At 45.6% G+C, this 16,585-nt stretch overlaps 2 protein-coding genes across 2 annotated transcripts in view; one reads left to right on the top strand and one right to left on the bottom strand.

Annotated features, from left to right (window-relative positions):
- LOC117525711 (calpain-2 catalytic subunit-like) overlaps window positions 1–15,842 on the bottom strand; it is a 113,848-nt gene extending 98,006 nt beyond the window's left edge. The window contains exons 1-2 of the mRNA XM_034187639.1: window positions 15,616–15,842; window positions 13,183–14,302 (exon numbers count right to left, since the gene is read on the bottom strand). Of these exons, the coding sequence (XP_034043530.1) occupies window positions 13,183–14,302; window positions 15,616–15,842 (1,347 nt within the window). The remainder of the gene's footprint in view (window positions 1–13,182; window positions 14,303–15,615) is intronic.
- LOC117526951 (calpain-2 catalytic subunit-like) overlaps window positions 1–16,585 on the top strand; it is an 81,556-nt gene that overhangs the window by 1,939 nt on the left and 63,032 nt on the right. The window lies entirely within an intron of this gene.

Raw genomic sequence — 16,585 nt, 5'->3', positions numbered from 1 at the left:
ATGTGTCACAGTGGAAATTAAATGTGAAAAATCCCGAAACAGAATTATAAGCTGTGTTTACAGGATCAAATATAAATATTTTCATGGATAAATTGATTGAAATGTATAACACAATTAAAAACAATGAGGTTTTATTTGTTTGTGGAGACTTTAATATCGATTTCCTAAATCCTCAGTCAATTAAAAATAATGGAATTTATAAACTCTGTGCTTTGTATGGGATTATATTCAGTGATCACACATCCAACTAGGATAACTATGAATTCATCGGCACTGAATGATAATATATTAAGAAATGTTACTTTAGGGTACATAACGGGTGGACTACTCATTAGAGATGTCAGTAATCATTTGCTGGTTTTTGTTGCTTTCCAATCATCAGTTGATAAAAATTATCAAAATGAAAATGCTAATTTCATAAGAAAATAACAGATGTATCTATTGAAAATCTCAGAATGGACTTAATGCATCAAAATTGGTGTGATATGTATATTGAGGATATAGACAAATGAATACGAATTCATACAAATTATTTATTTCTATTATTTCCAATTTATATGATAAGCATTCCCCATTGTGTCAAAAGTTGGTAATAAGTGAAACAGTGATAAACCTGGGGTCTCAAAGGGACTCCACAAAGCATGTAGAAAGAAAGACTTTTTGTACAACCAGTTTATAAAACTCAGAACAAATGAAGCTGAAATAAAATAGAAGATATATAAAAACAAATTAACTAACATCATGAGATCTTGTCAGAACCAGTACGATAGTGATTTATTGAAAAAAATAAACCAACATTAAAGGCAATTGAAAGCTTTTTTAAAAGCTTCCAATTTCTATGGAATGATCTCCCTGCGTCAATAAAACAGTCAGATTCTGTGGAGACTTTCAAGTCCAGACTTAAGACGCACTTATTTTCCCTTTCGTATGACTAGCATACTGGTATAATATGTTACTACGCTTTTTTACTCTTTTAAATTCATTTTATTAGTAAACAGAGCATGCCGCGGCCTCAACTTCATCTAAATTCTGGGTCTTTTAGTGAAACTTAGGGCTCGTGCCGGCGATCACTTTAGTATTTATTCTGTTTGTCTTGTTGTTTAATGCTGACAAATTATACTGTATTTTTTGTCTTTCTGATGTCTGATTCTGTTTTTTCTCTCTGTTTAAGGTGCAGCTCCATCCAGAGATGGGTGTGATATTTGTGCTGGAGACCCTCCCCTCCTGTGCACCAACAGCATTTCCTGTATATTCATTTTGTGAATTGTTCTGTAATTATGTCTGTATCGTGGCCCAAGCAGAGGGTCACCCCTTTGAGTCTGGTCTGCTTGAGGTTTCTTCCTCAGAGGGAGTTTTTTCTTACCACTGTTACTCTGGGGGTTAGTAAGATTAGACCTTACTTGTGTGATGCACCTTGAGGCAACCTTGTTGTGATTTGGTGCTATATAAATGAAAATATATAAATAAAATACTGTTGCTGCAGTTTGTGTCAAATCATAGTCATATCATATTGATATGACAAAACTGAGATACGATAATTTGACCATATTATACAGCCGTACTGTCAAGTAGCTGAAAACTCTGAATATTAATTTACATCTACAGGGTTAAAAAATGCTTAAAGTGGCAGGGGGTTAAGAGGGCTGTAATTAAGGGGGTCTGGGATGGGCAGAGCTCCCCCAGAAGCTGAAAGGTTTTAGCCATGCTAATGCTCCCCTGAAGCATTTGCTCAAAAAACAGTCTGAAGGACCTCAATGACATGGTGAGATGCTGAAGAGCTCGTTCATGTCGGCAACATGTACATATGATATATGTTTGGTTTCCAAGTCTGTGAGTTCTATTTTATTTGCTGATGATACGACTGTGTTTTGTAGTGGGGATCATTTGGGACATCTTTTGGACATGATGGAGATGGAACTACAGAAATTTAAACAATGGTTTGATTCAAACAAATCATCTCTCCATTTTGGAATAACTGTTGTGATACCACTAAATTATCTAGTATTTAAGTTGTCTTAAAAGACTTTCAATTCAAATTCAAATTCATCCATCCATCCATTTTCTTCCGCTTCATCCGAGGTCGGGTCGCGGGGGGCAGCACCTCAAGCAAAGCCGCCCAGACCTCCCAATCCACACACACCTCCGGGGGAACCCCGAGGTGTTCCCAAGCCAGCTGCGAGACGTAGTCCCTCCAGCGTGTCCTGGGTCTTCCCTGGGGCCTCCTCCCGCCTCTCCAGCGAGGCGTCCAGGGGGCATCCGGAAAAGATGCCCGAACCACCTCAGCTGGCTCCTTTCGACGTGGAGGAGCAGCGGCTCGACTCTGAGCTCCTCCCAAGTGATTCAGTGTGTGACGCTGTGAAATTCAAATTCAAATTTATTAATTATATAGCACCAATTCGCAATGTGTTTGCCTCAAGGCGCTTAACACAACATAATAAAAACAGAGAAAACTGAATTAAAAATTTTAAAACACAATAAAAAGACAAAACCATAAAAGAACACAAGAATAAAAATACATCATAACACAATAAAACTAATGATAAAACAAGGAAAACAAATGAGTCTTTAAACGTGATTTAAAAGTCTCCACAGTATCTGACTGTCGTATGTGTGCCGGGAGATCGTTCCACAGAACTGGGGCACAATAGGAGAAAGCTCTGTGACCGGAAGACTGTTTATTCACCCTGAGAACGCAGGGCCCGAGCCGGTACATAGGGCCTTACCAGGTCAGCCAGATAAGGAGGTGCAAGTCCATGAGCAATCTTATAAACTATAATAACAGAACCTCAAAATCTGATCTCACTGGGACAGGAAGCCAGTGAAGAGACGCCAAAATGGGTGTAATGTGGTCAAACTTTCTGCTTCATGTCAAAGGTCTGGCAGCAGCATTTTGAACCAGTTGAAGACCCCTAATCCTGGACTGTGGTAAACCAGAAAATAATGCATTACAATAGTCCAATCTAGAAGAAACAAATGCATGGATCAGGGTCTCAGCATCAGCCATAGACAGGATGGGACGAATCCTCGCCATATTTTGCAAATGGAAGAAAGCAGCTTCATAATGTCTTTAATGTGGAGGTCAAAAGACAACGTAAGATCAAAAATTACCCCAAGGTTCTTCACTTTGTCAGAGTGATGTATGACACACGAGCCTAAGGTAAGTGCTAGCTGATCAAATTGATATGATACCTCGCTGGACCAAGAACCATAATTTCAGTCTTATCAGAGTTTAAAAGTAGGAAGTTTCTAGACATCCAGCTTCTCAATGATGCAAGACAGTCTTCTAAGGATTTTATGTGAACGAGATTACCAGCAGTTATTGGCTTGTATAACTGAGTATCATCAGCATAGCAGTGAAAATTTATCCCAAAACACCGCAATATGTGCCCAAGGGGTGCTATATAAAGGGAGAAAAGCAGGGGGCCTAAGACAGACCCCTGAGGAACCCCAAATTTCATGTCACTAAGGTTAGAGGTAGTGTTACTGTACAAAACACAGTGAGAACGACTGGTCAAGTATGACGTCAACCATGCAAGGGCACTCCCAGTAATCCCTAAATGATTTTCCAGCCTATCAAGTAGAATATGATGATCCACTGTATCAAACGCAGCACTGAGATCTAACAGCAACAGAACCGTAGTGGTGTCCGAATCCATTGTAAGCAGAAGATCATTCACCACTTTAGTGAGAGCCGTCTCTGTGGAATGATATTTTCTAAAAGCAGACTGCAGTGGCACAAAGAGATTATTCCTTATTCCCAGGATTTCAGGACAAAATGATCAATTTGATGTCAGCCTATAATTTGTCAATACACTAGGGTCAAGATTAGGTTTCTTAAGTAATGGTTTAATCACTGCAGATTTGAAACATTTAGGAACAGATCCAAAAGTTAAAGAAAGATTAATAATTTCCAGCGCAGTCGGCCCAAGAGTGGACCACAGGTCCTTAAACAGTTTTGTTGGTATAGGATCAAATAAACAGGTTGTGCTTTTTGTAGATGTTACGAGTTTTGTCAGCATGCCAAGTGAGATACTATCAAATTCTGTAAATCTAGGTAATACCTCAGTAGTGGCGCCCACCTCAATAGCAGGGTGTAGTGGCTGGATTAAGGCATGCTGGGATATGTTTAACCTGATGTCTTCTATTTTCTTCTCAAAATAATCCAGGTAATCTTGTGCTGTAAAAGGAGAGCGAACTACAGGTGGTTGTCCATGAATAAGTGTTGCCACCGTGTCGGACAAGAACTTTGAGTTATGCTTGTTTTTGTTGATCAAATCAGAGTAGTAAGTCCATTTTGTAGCCAATAATGCATGTTTATAGTCTAAGACAGCATCACGCCACGCAAGGTGAAATACTTCTAATTTTGAACTATGCATTTCCGTTCTAGACCTCTAGCCTTCTGCCTGAGGTCATGCAGGTAATCACTGAACCAAGGTGACTGTGCCTTGGGAAGGCGTGGCCTTAAAAGAGGAGGTATAAAAACAATATAATTACTTGTTACTGTTGTGAAAGTGTAGTGACACGGACCCACAACAGGGGGCGCAAATGACGGACAATAGAAGAAGTTAAATTTGAACACTTTACTGTTGTGAATGCCACAACTACACACAGCAGATTATAGAATGAATACAAAGTCAATTGATAAAGGTGTCGTGTGGGCAGGCTCGACGATAGGAGACGTCCGTCTGGAGAAGAACCGGAACCACACGATTTCCTCCGCCACCGAACCAGGAGGATACTGGAGCCGCCAGGTCCCGAGTTCCCCAGGTGGCCACCGTCTCCGCGTGTCGGATCTGGTACTGCTGGCGAAGAGCAAAAACAGTCAAGTGTGGGTGTGTGTACACCCCGTAACAAGGATGGTGGTTATTCCACCTCCACCTCTAATCACACGCTCGTGCAGCTCCTGTCTTATTTACTTATCTGGCGGAAAGCAGAGCGAAGCAGTCGCAGCCTACGCCGATCCTTCGGGAAGACAGCTGCAACAATGTATCTACTGAAATCAATGTAGGAATACTCAGGCTGAGAGTGTTACCTCCTTAGAAGAACGATATCTCGGCGAAAGTGGTGGAGGTGTCGTCCTGCTTTATTTGGGATGAGGCGCAGATGATTGGTGACAGCTGTCATAGCCGATGAGTGACAGCTGTCAACCCGGCCGCTCTTGGGAGGTGGCAGCGCCCTCTCGTGCCTGAAGCCCGCACTTCAGACAGGACGCCCTCTGGTGGTGGCCAGCAGTACCTCCTCTTCTGGCGGCCCACACAACAGTTACAGTATGAAGAATTAGGTTAACTGAGTTTGATATTGTTTTTTTTTATTGTGCACTATTGTTTGTTTTGCTGTGTTGAGAAATTTTTTGTTCATTGATTCATCTATATTGTTTTGTTTTTTTTTTGTATTTGTTGTTATATATATAATTTTGTGGGTGTTTATAAGCTTTTGCTTCTGCCTGTACCCTTTCAGTCGTATACATTCATTCATTCAATCATTCATTCATTCTGTGTTCCTGTCAGTGAACCTGGCGATGCCCATCTCTGTGATACGGTCTATGTACCTATCACTTTCCCTGTCAGTCTCCCTGTCTGTGATCCTGTCTATGTCCATGCCAGTGTGCCTGTGTCCCTGTTGGTGTCCCTGTCAGTGTCTCTGTCAGTGAGGCTGTCAATGTCACTGTCTGTGATACTATCTGTGTCACTGTCTGTGTCCCTGTCAGTAAGGCTGTCAATGTTCTTGTCAGTACATCTGTCTGTGTCCCCGTCGCCTTCTCCTTCAAGTCTTCAGACACATTTTATATCTCCACCCAGCTTGTATTTTTGGTAGTCAATCACACACCAGAGAGGGATTTTTTTTGGTGGAAACAGAGATGGATGAAACCATGAACATGTAATGGACCCTAGTTGTGTACCAGGACAGATAATCTGGATCAGTGCAGGGCAGCACCCCTTGTGGTGACTGTGTGTTGTGAGTTTGAGAGCAGTTTGAGACAGATTGTTAGGATTGTTGACAACAAATTTCAGTGAGGAAATTTCTGCTGTAAAACTGTGGACAGATGGTGTTTAGTCCAGTCACTGTGGACAAACGGCGTTTAGTCCAGTCACTGTGGACAGACAGTGTTTAGTCCAGTCACTGTGGACAAACGGAGTTTAGTCCAGTCACTGTGGACAGACGGTGTTTAGTAAACGACTGTGGACAGACCGTGTTTAGTCCAACCACTGTGGACAGGCAGTGTTTAGTCCAGTCACTGTGGGCAGACCGTGTTTAGTCCAACCACTGTGAAAAGACAGTGTTTAGTCCAGTCACTGTGGACAGACAATGTTTAGTCCAGTCACTGTGGACAAGCCATGTTTAGTCCAACCACTGTGGAAAGACGGTGTTTAGTCCAGTCACTGTGGACAGACCGTGTTTAGTCCAACCACTGTGGAAAGACCGTGTTTAGTCCAGTCACTTTGGACAGACAGTGTTTAGTCCAGCGACTGTGGACAGACCATGTTTAGTCCAACCACTGTGGACAGACTGTGTTTAGTCCAACCACTGTGGAAAGATGGTGTTTAGTTCTGTCACTGTGGACAGACTGTGTTTAGTCCAACCACTGTGGAAAGACGGTGTTTAGTCGTCACTGTGGACAAGCCGTGTTTAGTCCAACCACTGTGGAAAGACTGTGTTTATTCCAGTCACTGTGGACAGACCGTGTTTAGTTCTGTCACTGTGGACAGGCGTGTTAGTCCAACCACTGTGGAAAGACGGTGTTTAGTCCAGTCACTTTAGACAGACAGTGTTTAGTCCAGCGACTGTGGACAGACCATGTTTAGTCCAACCACTGTGGACAGATGGTGTTAGTCCAGTCACTATGGTCAGACTGTTTAGTCCAACCACTGTGGAAAGACGATGTTTAGTCGTCACTGTGGACAGACTATGTTTATTCCAGTCACTGTGGACAGACCGTGTTTAGTCGTCACTGTGGACAGACTATGTTTATTCCAGTAACTGTGGACAGGCCGTGTTTAGTCCAGTCACTGTAGACAGACCATGTTTAGTCCGACCACTGTGGACAAACGGTGTTTAGTCCAGTCACTGTGGACAGGCCATGTTTAGTCCAGCAACTGTGGACAGACCGTGTTTAGTCCAACCACTGTGGACAAAAGATTTTTAGTCCAGTCACTGTGGACAGACTGTGTTTAGTCCAACCACTGTGGACAGACTGTGTTTAGTCCAGCGACTCTGGACAGACCGTATTTAGTCCAGTCACTGTGGACAGGCCATGTTTAGTCCAACCACTTGTGGACAGACAGTGTTTAGTCCAGTCACTTTGGACAGACAGTGTTTAGTCCAGTCACTGTGGACAGGCCGTGTTTAGTCCAACCACTGTGGACAAACAGTGTTTAGTCCAGTCACTGTGGACAGGCCATGTTTAGTACAGTCACTGAGGACAGACTGTGTTTAGTCCAACCACTGTGGACAAAAGGTGTTTAGTCCAATCACTGTGGACAGACCGTGTTTAGTCCAACCACTGTGGACAGACTGTGTTTAGTCCAGTCACTGTGGACAGACCATGTTTAGTCCAACCACTGTGAAAAGACAGTGTTTAGTCCAGTCACTGTGGGCAGACCGTGTTTAGTCCAACCACTGTGAAAAGACGGTGTTTAGTCCAGTCACTGTGGACAGACAGTGTTTAGTCCAGTCACTGTGGACAAGCCATGTTTAGTCCAACCACTGTTGAAAGACGGTGTTTAGTCCAGTCACTGTGGACAGACCATGTTTAGTCCAACCACTGTGAAAAGACGGTGTTTAGTCCAGTCACTGTGGACAGACAGTGTTTAGTCCAGTCACTGTGGACAAATGGCGTTTAGTCCAGTCACTGTGGACAGACGGTGTTTAGTCCAACGATTGTTAGTCCAACCACTGTGGACAGACAGTGTTTAGTCCAGTCACTGTGGACAAACGGTGTTTAGTCCAGTCACTGTGGACAGACGGTGTTTAGTCCAACGATTGTTAGTCCAACCACTGTGGACAGACAGTGTTTTGTCCAGTCACTGTGGACAAACGGTGTTTAGTCCAACCACTGTGGACAGGCGGTGTTTAGTCCAGTCACTGTGGACAGACCGTGTTTAGTCCAACCACTGTGGAAAGACGGTGTTTAGTCCAGTCACTGTGAGCAGACCGTGTTTAGTCCAACCACTGTGAAAAGACGGTGTTTTGTCCAGTCACTGTGGACAGACAATGCTTAGTCCAGTCACTGTGGACAAGCCATGTTTAGTCCAACCACTGTGGAAAGATGGTGTTTAGTCCAGTCACTGTGGACAGACCGTGTTTAGTCAAGTCACTGTGGACAGACCGTGTTTAGTCCAACCACTGTGGAAAGACGGTGTTTAGTCCAGTCACTTTGGACAGACAGTGTTTAGTCCAGCGACTGTGGACAGACCATGTTTAGTCCAACCACTGTGGACAGACTGTGTTTAGTCCAACCACTGTGGAAAGATGGTGTTTAGTTCTGTCCACTGTGGACAGACTGTGTTTAGTCCAACCACTGTGGAAAGACGGTGTTTAGTCGTCACTGTGGACAAGCCGTGTTTAGTCCAACCGCTGTGGAAAGACTGTGTTTAGTCCAGTCACTGTGGACAGACCGTGTTTAGTCCAACCACTGTGGAAAGACGGTGTTTAGTCCAGTCACTTTGGACAGACAGTGTTTAGTCCAGCGACTCTGGACAGACCATGTTTAGTCCAACCACTGTGGACAGATGGTGTTTAGTCCAGTCACTGTGGACAGACTGTGTTTAGTCCAACCACTGTGGAAAGATGGTGTTTAGTTCTGTCACTGTGGACAGACTGTGTTTAGTCCAACCACTGTGGAAAGACGGTGTTTAGTCGTCACTGTGGACAGACTGTGTTTAGTCCAACCACTGTGGAAAGACGGTGTTTAGTCGTCACTGTGGACAAGCCGTGTTTAGTCCAACCGCTGTGGAAAGACTGTGTTTATTCCAGTCACTGTGGACAGACCGTGTTTAGTTCTGTCACTGTGGACAGGCCGTGTTTAGTCCAACCGCTGTGGAAAGACTGTGTTTAGTCCAGTCACTGTGGACAGACCGTGTTTAGTCCAACCACTGTGGAAAGACGGTGTTTAGTCCAGTCACTTTGGACAGACAGTGTTAGTCCAGCGACTGTGGACAGACCATGTTTAGTCCAACCACTGTGGACAGATGGTGTTTAGTCCAGTCACTGTGGACAGACTGTGTTTAGTCCAACCACTGTGGAAAGATGGTGTTTAGTTCTGTCACTGTGGACAGACTGTGTTTAGTCCAACCACTGTGGAAAGACCGTGTTTAGTCGTCACTGTGGACAGACTATGTTTATTCCAGTCACTGTGGACAGGCCGTGTTTAGCCCAACCACTGTGGAAATATGGTGTTTAGTCCAGTCACTGTGGACAGACAGTGTTTAGTCCAGTCGCTGTGGACAGACCGTGTTTAGTCCGACCACTGTGGACAAACGGTGTTTAGTCCAGTCACTGTGGACAGGCCATGTTTAGTCCAGTCACTGTGGACAGACAGTGTTTACTCCAGCGACTGTGGACAGACCGTGTTTAGTCCAACCACTGTGGACAGACTGTGTTTAGCCCAGCGACTCTGGACAGACCGTATTTAGTCCAGTCACTGTGGACAGATGGTGTTTACTCCAGTCACTGTGGACAGGCCATGTTTAGTCCAACCACTGTGGACAGACAGTGTTTAGTCCAGTCACTTTGGACAGACAGTGTTTAGTCCAACCACTGTGGACAGACTGTGTTTAGTCCAACCACTGTGGACAAAAGGTGTTTAGTCCAATCACTGTGGACAGACCGTGTTTAGTCCAACCACTGTGGACAGACTGTGTTTAGTCCAGTCACTGTGGACAAACTGTGTTTAGTCCAACCACTGTGGACAAAAGGTGTTTAGTCCAATCACTGTGGACAGACCGTGTTTAGTCCAACCACTGTGGACAAACTGTGTTTAGTCCAGTCACTGTGGACAGACCGTGTTTAGTCCAACCACTGTGGAAAGACGGTGTTTAGTGCAGTCACTGGTGACAGACCGTGTTTAGTCCACCACTGTGAAAAGACGGTGTTTAGTCCAGTCACTGTGGACAAGCCGTGTTTAGTCCAACCACTGTGGAAAGATGGTGTTTAGTCCAGTCACTGTGGACAGACCGTGTTTAGTCCAGTCACTGTGGACAGACCGTGTTTAGTTCTGTCACTGTGGACAGGCCGTGTTTAGTCCAACCGCTGTGGAAAGACTGTGTTTAGTCCAGTCACTGTGGACAGACCATGTTTAGTCCAACCACTGTGGAAAGACGGTGTTTAGTCCAGTCACTTTGGACAGACAGTGTTTAGTCCACGCGACTGTGGACAGACCATGTTTAGTCCAACCACTGTGGACAGATGGTGTTTAGTCCAGTCACTGTGGACAGACTGTGTTTAGTCCAACCACTGTGGAAAGATGGTGTTTAGTCCAGTCACTGTGGACAGATGGTGTTTAGTTCTGTCACTGTGGACAGACTGTGTTTAGTCCAGTCACTGTGGACAGGCCATGTTTAGTCCAACCACAGTGGAAAGACGGTGTTTAGTTGTCACTGTGGACAGACTATGTTTATTCCAGTCACTGTGGACAGACCGTGTTTAGGTCTAGTCACTGTGGACAGGCCGTGTTTAGTCCAACCACTGTGGAAAGATGGTGTTTAGTCCAGTCACTTTGGACAGACAATGTTTAGTCCAGTCAGTGTGGACAGACAGTGTTTAGCCCAGTCACTGTGGACAGAACGTGTTTAGTCCGACCACTGTGGACAAACGGTGTTTAGTCCAGTCACTGTGGACAGGCCATGTTTAGTCCAGTCACTGTGGACAGACAGTGTTAGTCCAGCGACTGTGGACAGGACCGTGTTTAGTCCAACCACTTTGGACAAAGGTGTTTAGTCCAGTCACTGTGGACAGACCGTGTTTAGTCCAACCACTGTGGACAGACTGTGTTTAGTCCAACGACTCTGGACAGACCGTATTTAGTCCAGTCACTGTGGACAGATGGTGTTTAGTCCAGTCACTGTGGACAGGCCATGTTTAGTCCAACCACTGTGGACAGGTAGTGTTTAGTCCAGTCACTGTGGACAGGCCGTGTTTAGTCCAACCACTGTGGACAAACAGTGTTTAGTCCAGTCACTGTGGACGACCGTGTTTAGTCCAACCACTGTGGACAGACTGTGTTTTAGTCCAATGACTCTGGACAGACCGTATTAGTCCAGTCACTGTGGACAGACTGTGTTTAGTCCAATGGCTGAGTGGAAGTCGGATCCTGATCCTGGTACCGGTGTCGGAGACCGAACGGTCCCCTAAAAATTGGTCCCCCCCCCCCCGATGATGCTGTAATGACGCTGTGATGCCGCTGTGATGATGCTGTAATGACGCTGTGATAAAGCTTTGATTATGCTGTGGATGGCACTATGATGACGCTGTAATGACGCTGTGATGGCACTGTGATGACGCTGTGATGACTGTGATGATGCTGTGATGATGCGTTTGATGACGCTGTGCTGACACTGTAATGACGCTGTGATGATGCTGTAGTGATGCTGTGATGACGCCGTGATGATGCTGTAAGTGACACTGTGATGACACTTTGATGACGCTGTGATGACGCTGTAATGACACTTTGATGATGCTGTGATGACACTTTGATGACGCTGTGATGATGCTGTAATGACGTTGTAATGATGCTGTGATGACACTTTGATGATGCTGTGATGATGCTGTGATGGACGCTGTAATGATGCTGTAATGATGCTGTGATGACGTTGTGACGACTCTATGATGGTGCTCTAATGATGCTGTGATGACGCTCTAATGATGCTGTGATGACGCTGTAATGATGCTGTAATGACGCTGTGATGACCCTGTGATGGCGCTGTGATGACGCTGTGATGACGCTGTGATGATGCTGTAATGACGCTGTGATGGCGCTGTGATGAAGTTGTGATGACGCTGTGATGACGCTGTGATGATGCTTTGATGACGCTGTGATGACACTGTAATGACGCTGTGATGACGCTGTAGTGATGCTGTGATGACACTGTAATGACACTGTGATGGACACTTTGATGATGCTGTGATGACACTTTGATGACGATGTGATGATGCTATGATGACACTTTGATGATGCTATGATGATGCTGTAATGACGCTGTGATGATGCTGTAATGACACTGTGACAACGCTGTGATGACGTTTTTGATGACGCTGCTGTGATGAACTTTGATGATGCTGTGATGTCACTGTGATGATGTTGTAATGATGCTGTGATGACTCTTTGATGATGCTGTGATGACGCTGTAATGATGCTGTGATGATTCTGATGATGTTCTAATGATGCTGTGATGACACTTTGATAACGCTGTGATGACGCTGTGAAGATTCTGTAATGATGCTGTGATGACACTGTGATGACACTGCGATGACGCTATGATGACGCTGTGATGATGCTGTGATGAGGCTGTGATGACGCTGTAATGACGCTGTGATGACGTTGTGATGACGATGTGATGACGTTGTGATGATGCTGTAATGATGCTGTGATGATGCTGGGATGATGCTGTGATGACGCTGTGATGACACTTTGATGAGGCTGTGATGAGGCTGTGATGATGCTGTGATGACGCTGTGATGACACTTTGATGAGGCTGTGATGATGCTGTAATGACGCTGTAATGATGCTGTGATGACACTTTGATGACACTTTGATGACGCTGTGATGATGCTGTGATGCGCTGTAATGACGTTGTGATGACGTTGTAATGACGCTGTGATGATGCTGTGATGATGCTGTGATGACGCTGTGATGCGCTGTAATGACGTTGTGATGACGTTGTAATGACGCTGTGATGACGCTGTAATGACGCTGTGATGCCGCTGTAATGATGCTCTAATGACGCTGTGATGACACTTTGATGATGCTGTGATTGAAGCTGTAATGACACTTTGATGATGCTGTGATGACCCTTTGATGGCACTTTGATGACGCTGTAATGATGCTGTAATGATGCTGTGATGACACTTTGATGATGCTGTGATGACACTTTGATGATGCAAATAAAACCAAATCAAATGTTTGTCTTAGAATCACATGAACTCAAAGAGCATCTGGTCTCCTGAAGACACATGGTGTCCACTCACCGTGGGACGCTTCCACTCCACACCATGGTTTTGGATGAGTAGCGCCCCGGCTGGTTGTATCCCAGAGAATCCCAGCCTGCAGGGAAGGTGGGGTCGCAAAACAGTTTTTCCAGACTGAAGACACTCATTCCGCAGCTGCCGGACATCCTGCTGGTTGAAGGGACGGCATTGTCCTCGACTGCAGATGCCGTCCTCCGAAGTTGTGATGACACTGTGATGACGCTTTGATGACGCTGTGATGATGCTGTGATGATGCTTTGATGGTGCTGTGATGACACTGTAATGACGCTGTGATGATGCTGTGATGCACTGTAATGATGCTGTGATGACGCTTTTGATGACACTGGTAATGATGCTGTGATGGCGCTGTGATGACGCTTGATGACGCTGTGATGACGCTGTGATATGCTTTGATGACGCTTTGATGACACTGTAATGATGCTGTGATGGCGCTGTGATGACGCTGTGATGACGCTTTGATGACGCTGTGATGACGCTGTGATGACGCTTTGATGACGCTGTGATGACGCTGTGATGATGCTTTGATGACGCTGTGATGACACTGTAATGACGCTGTGATGACGCTGTGATGACGCTGTGATGACGCTTTGATTGACACTGTGATGACACTGTAATGACGCTGTGATGATGCTGTGATGACGCTGTGATGACGCTTTGATGACACTGTAATGATGCTGTGATGACGCTGTGATGACGCTTTGATGACGCTGTGATGACGCTGTGATGACGCTTTGAGGACGCTGTGATGACGCTGTGATGATGCTTTGATGACGCTGTGATGACACTGTAATGATGCTGTGATGATGCTGTGATGACGCTTGATGACGCTGTGATGACGCTGTGATGACGCTTTGATGACGCTGTGATGACGCTGTGATGATGCTTGATGACGCTGTGATGGACACTGTAATGATGCTGTGATGACGCTGTGATGACGCTTTGATGACGCTGTGATGACGCTGTGATGACGCTTTGATGACGCTGTGATGACGCTGTGATGATGCTTTGATGACGCTGTGATGACACTGTAATGACGCTGTGATGATGCTGTGATGCACTGTAATGACCCTGTGATGACACTGATGACGCTGTGATGATGCTGTGATGACACTGTAATGACGTTGTGATGACACTGTGATGACGCTGTGATGATGCTTTGATGGCGCTGTGATGATGCTGTGATGACACTGTAATGAAGCTATGATGATTCTGTGATTGTACTGTAATGATGCTGTGATGACGCTTTGATGACACTGATGACGCTGTGATGATGCTGTGATGACGCTGTAATGACGCTGTGATCTCCTTGAATTGCTGGCTGTCTGAGTGGTGTCCAAAATGAGGTGGGCTTCATAGATAATTGGCCAAAGCTTCTGGGGAAAACCTGGTCTTGTTAGGAGAGACGGCATCCATCCCACTTTGGATGGAGCAGCTCTCATTTCTAGAAATCGGCCAATTTTCAGGGTTGGGACCAGGAAGCAGAGTTGTAGTCTTACACACCTCTCTGCAGCTTCTCTCCCCTGCCATCCCCTCATTGCCCCATCCCCGTAGAGACGGTGCCTGCTCCCAGACCACCAATAACCAGCAAAAATCTATTTAAGCATAAAAATTCAAAAGAAAAAAATAATATAGCACCTTCAACTGCACCCAGAAAAACAGTTAAATGTGGTCTATTAAACATTAGGTCTCTCTCTTCTAAGTCCCTGTTAGTAAATGATATAATAATTGATCAACATAGATTTATTCTGCCTTACAGAAACCTGGTTACAGCAGGATGAATATGTTAGTTTAAATGAGTCAACACCCCCGAGTCACACTAACTGCCAGAACGCTCGTAGCACGGGCCGAGGAGGAGGATTAGCAGTATCTTCCATTCCAGCTTATTAATTCATCAAAAACCCAGACAGTGTTGTGTGTTGGGGGGTGTGGCTGGACATTTTGGTGTTCTTTTCTTTTCTTTGCTCTCCAGGTGGTATGAAACTGATTTGTCTGTGAAGAAGGTGCTGGCTGAAGAGTCCTTCACCCTCATCAACGTTATGTGCAGCACCTGTGGATGGTGCTCAGGTGCAACCTTAAAGACTTTCAGCTGAAGCAGTAATGAGATGGCGTTCTGCATTTAAGCCATGTGTGATTCAAGCAGAATTGCCGGGAACTCGACCTAGTGGTTCGTTTGTGAGACATTGAGGACCACGCCTGGGTTTGACATATCGTGCCGGTGATGTGGCTGTGCTCAGAAATGACACATGCACAGTGGAGGCGGCGGACCAATTTTAGGGGCGGATCATTCGGTCTGCGACACCGGTGCCATTCTAAGTTCTCCTCACACAACTAAAACCAATTCAAATGTTTGTCTTAGAATCACATGAACTCAAAGAGCATCTGGTCTCCTGAAAACACATGGTGTCCACTCACCGTGGACGCTTCCACTCCACACCAATGGTTTTGGATGAGTAGCGCCCCAGCTGGTTGTATCCCAGAGAATCCCAGCCTGCAGGGAAGGTGGGGTCACAAACAGTTTTCCAGACTGAAGACTCATTCCGCAGCTGCCGGAAGTCCTGATGGTTGAAGGGGACGGCATTGTCTCGACTGCCGATGCCGTCCGCCATCCGAGCCTTATTCCTGGCCAGCTGAGACGCCATGTTCGCCATTCTGAGAGACGGCCGAGATTCTACCAAGAAACTCAAAGGTCTGCAGAGTTTGTGAAAAGCTTCAGATCACGTCGCAAGTCTTTTGAGTAAATCGTCAAGAACTGTTCCAGATCAGTTGAGGACTATTCCAGATCAGCTGAGGACTGTTCCAAGTAGTTGAGGACTGTTCCGGATTAGTTGAGCACTGTTTCAGATCAGTTGAGGACTGTTCCAGATGGTTTGAGCACTGACCGGAGAGTCCGTGGAGATTTTGTGACCTGCACAGATCCAGTGGACTGAGTTCCTGGTCCAGCTGGAGGTGTGTTTGGCATCCGAGTGTTTGCCTTCAGGTGAAAAAGGGCGGAGCCTGACAGGCGGCGGTGTAACATTCAAAGAACAAACATTCTGATAAACAGAGCAAACTGAACCTTTAGACAGGCGTGACTCACCGACACCGCCTGAGACAAACTGTCCCACCGACACGCCTGAGACAAACTATCCCACCGACACCGCCTGAGACAAACTATCCCACCGACACCACCTGAGACAAACTATCCCACCGACACCGCCTGAGACAAACTATCCCACCGACACCACCTGAGACAAACTATCCCACCGACACCGCCTGAGACAAACTATCCCACCGACACCACCTGAGACAAACTATCCCACGACACCGCCTGAGACAAACTATCCCACCGACACCGCCTGAGACAAACTATCCCACCGACACCGCCTGAGACAAACTGTCCCAC

This window comes from Thalassophryne amazonica, chromosome 15, assembly GCF_902500255.1.
Source record: "Thalassophryne amazonica chromosome 15, fThaAma1.1, whole genome shotgun sequence".
Classification (NCBI taxonomy): Eukaryota; Metazoa; Chordata; class Actinopteri; order Batrachoidiformes; family Batrachoididae; genus Thalassophryne; species Thalassophryne amazonica.
Note: the sequence above shows the minus strand (reverse complement) of the source record. Positions and strands in the feature narration are given on the sequence as shown.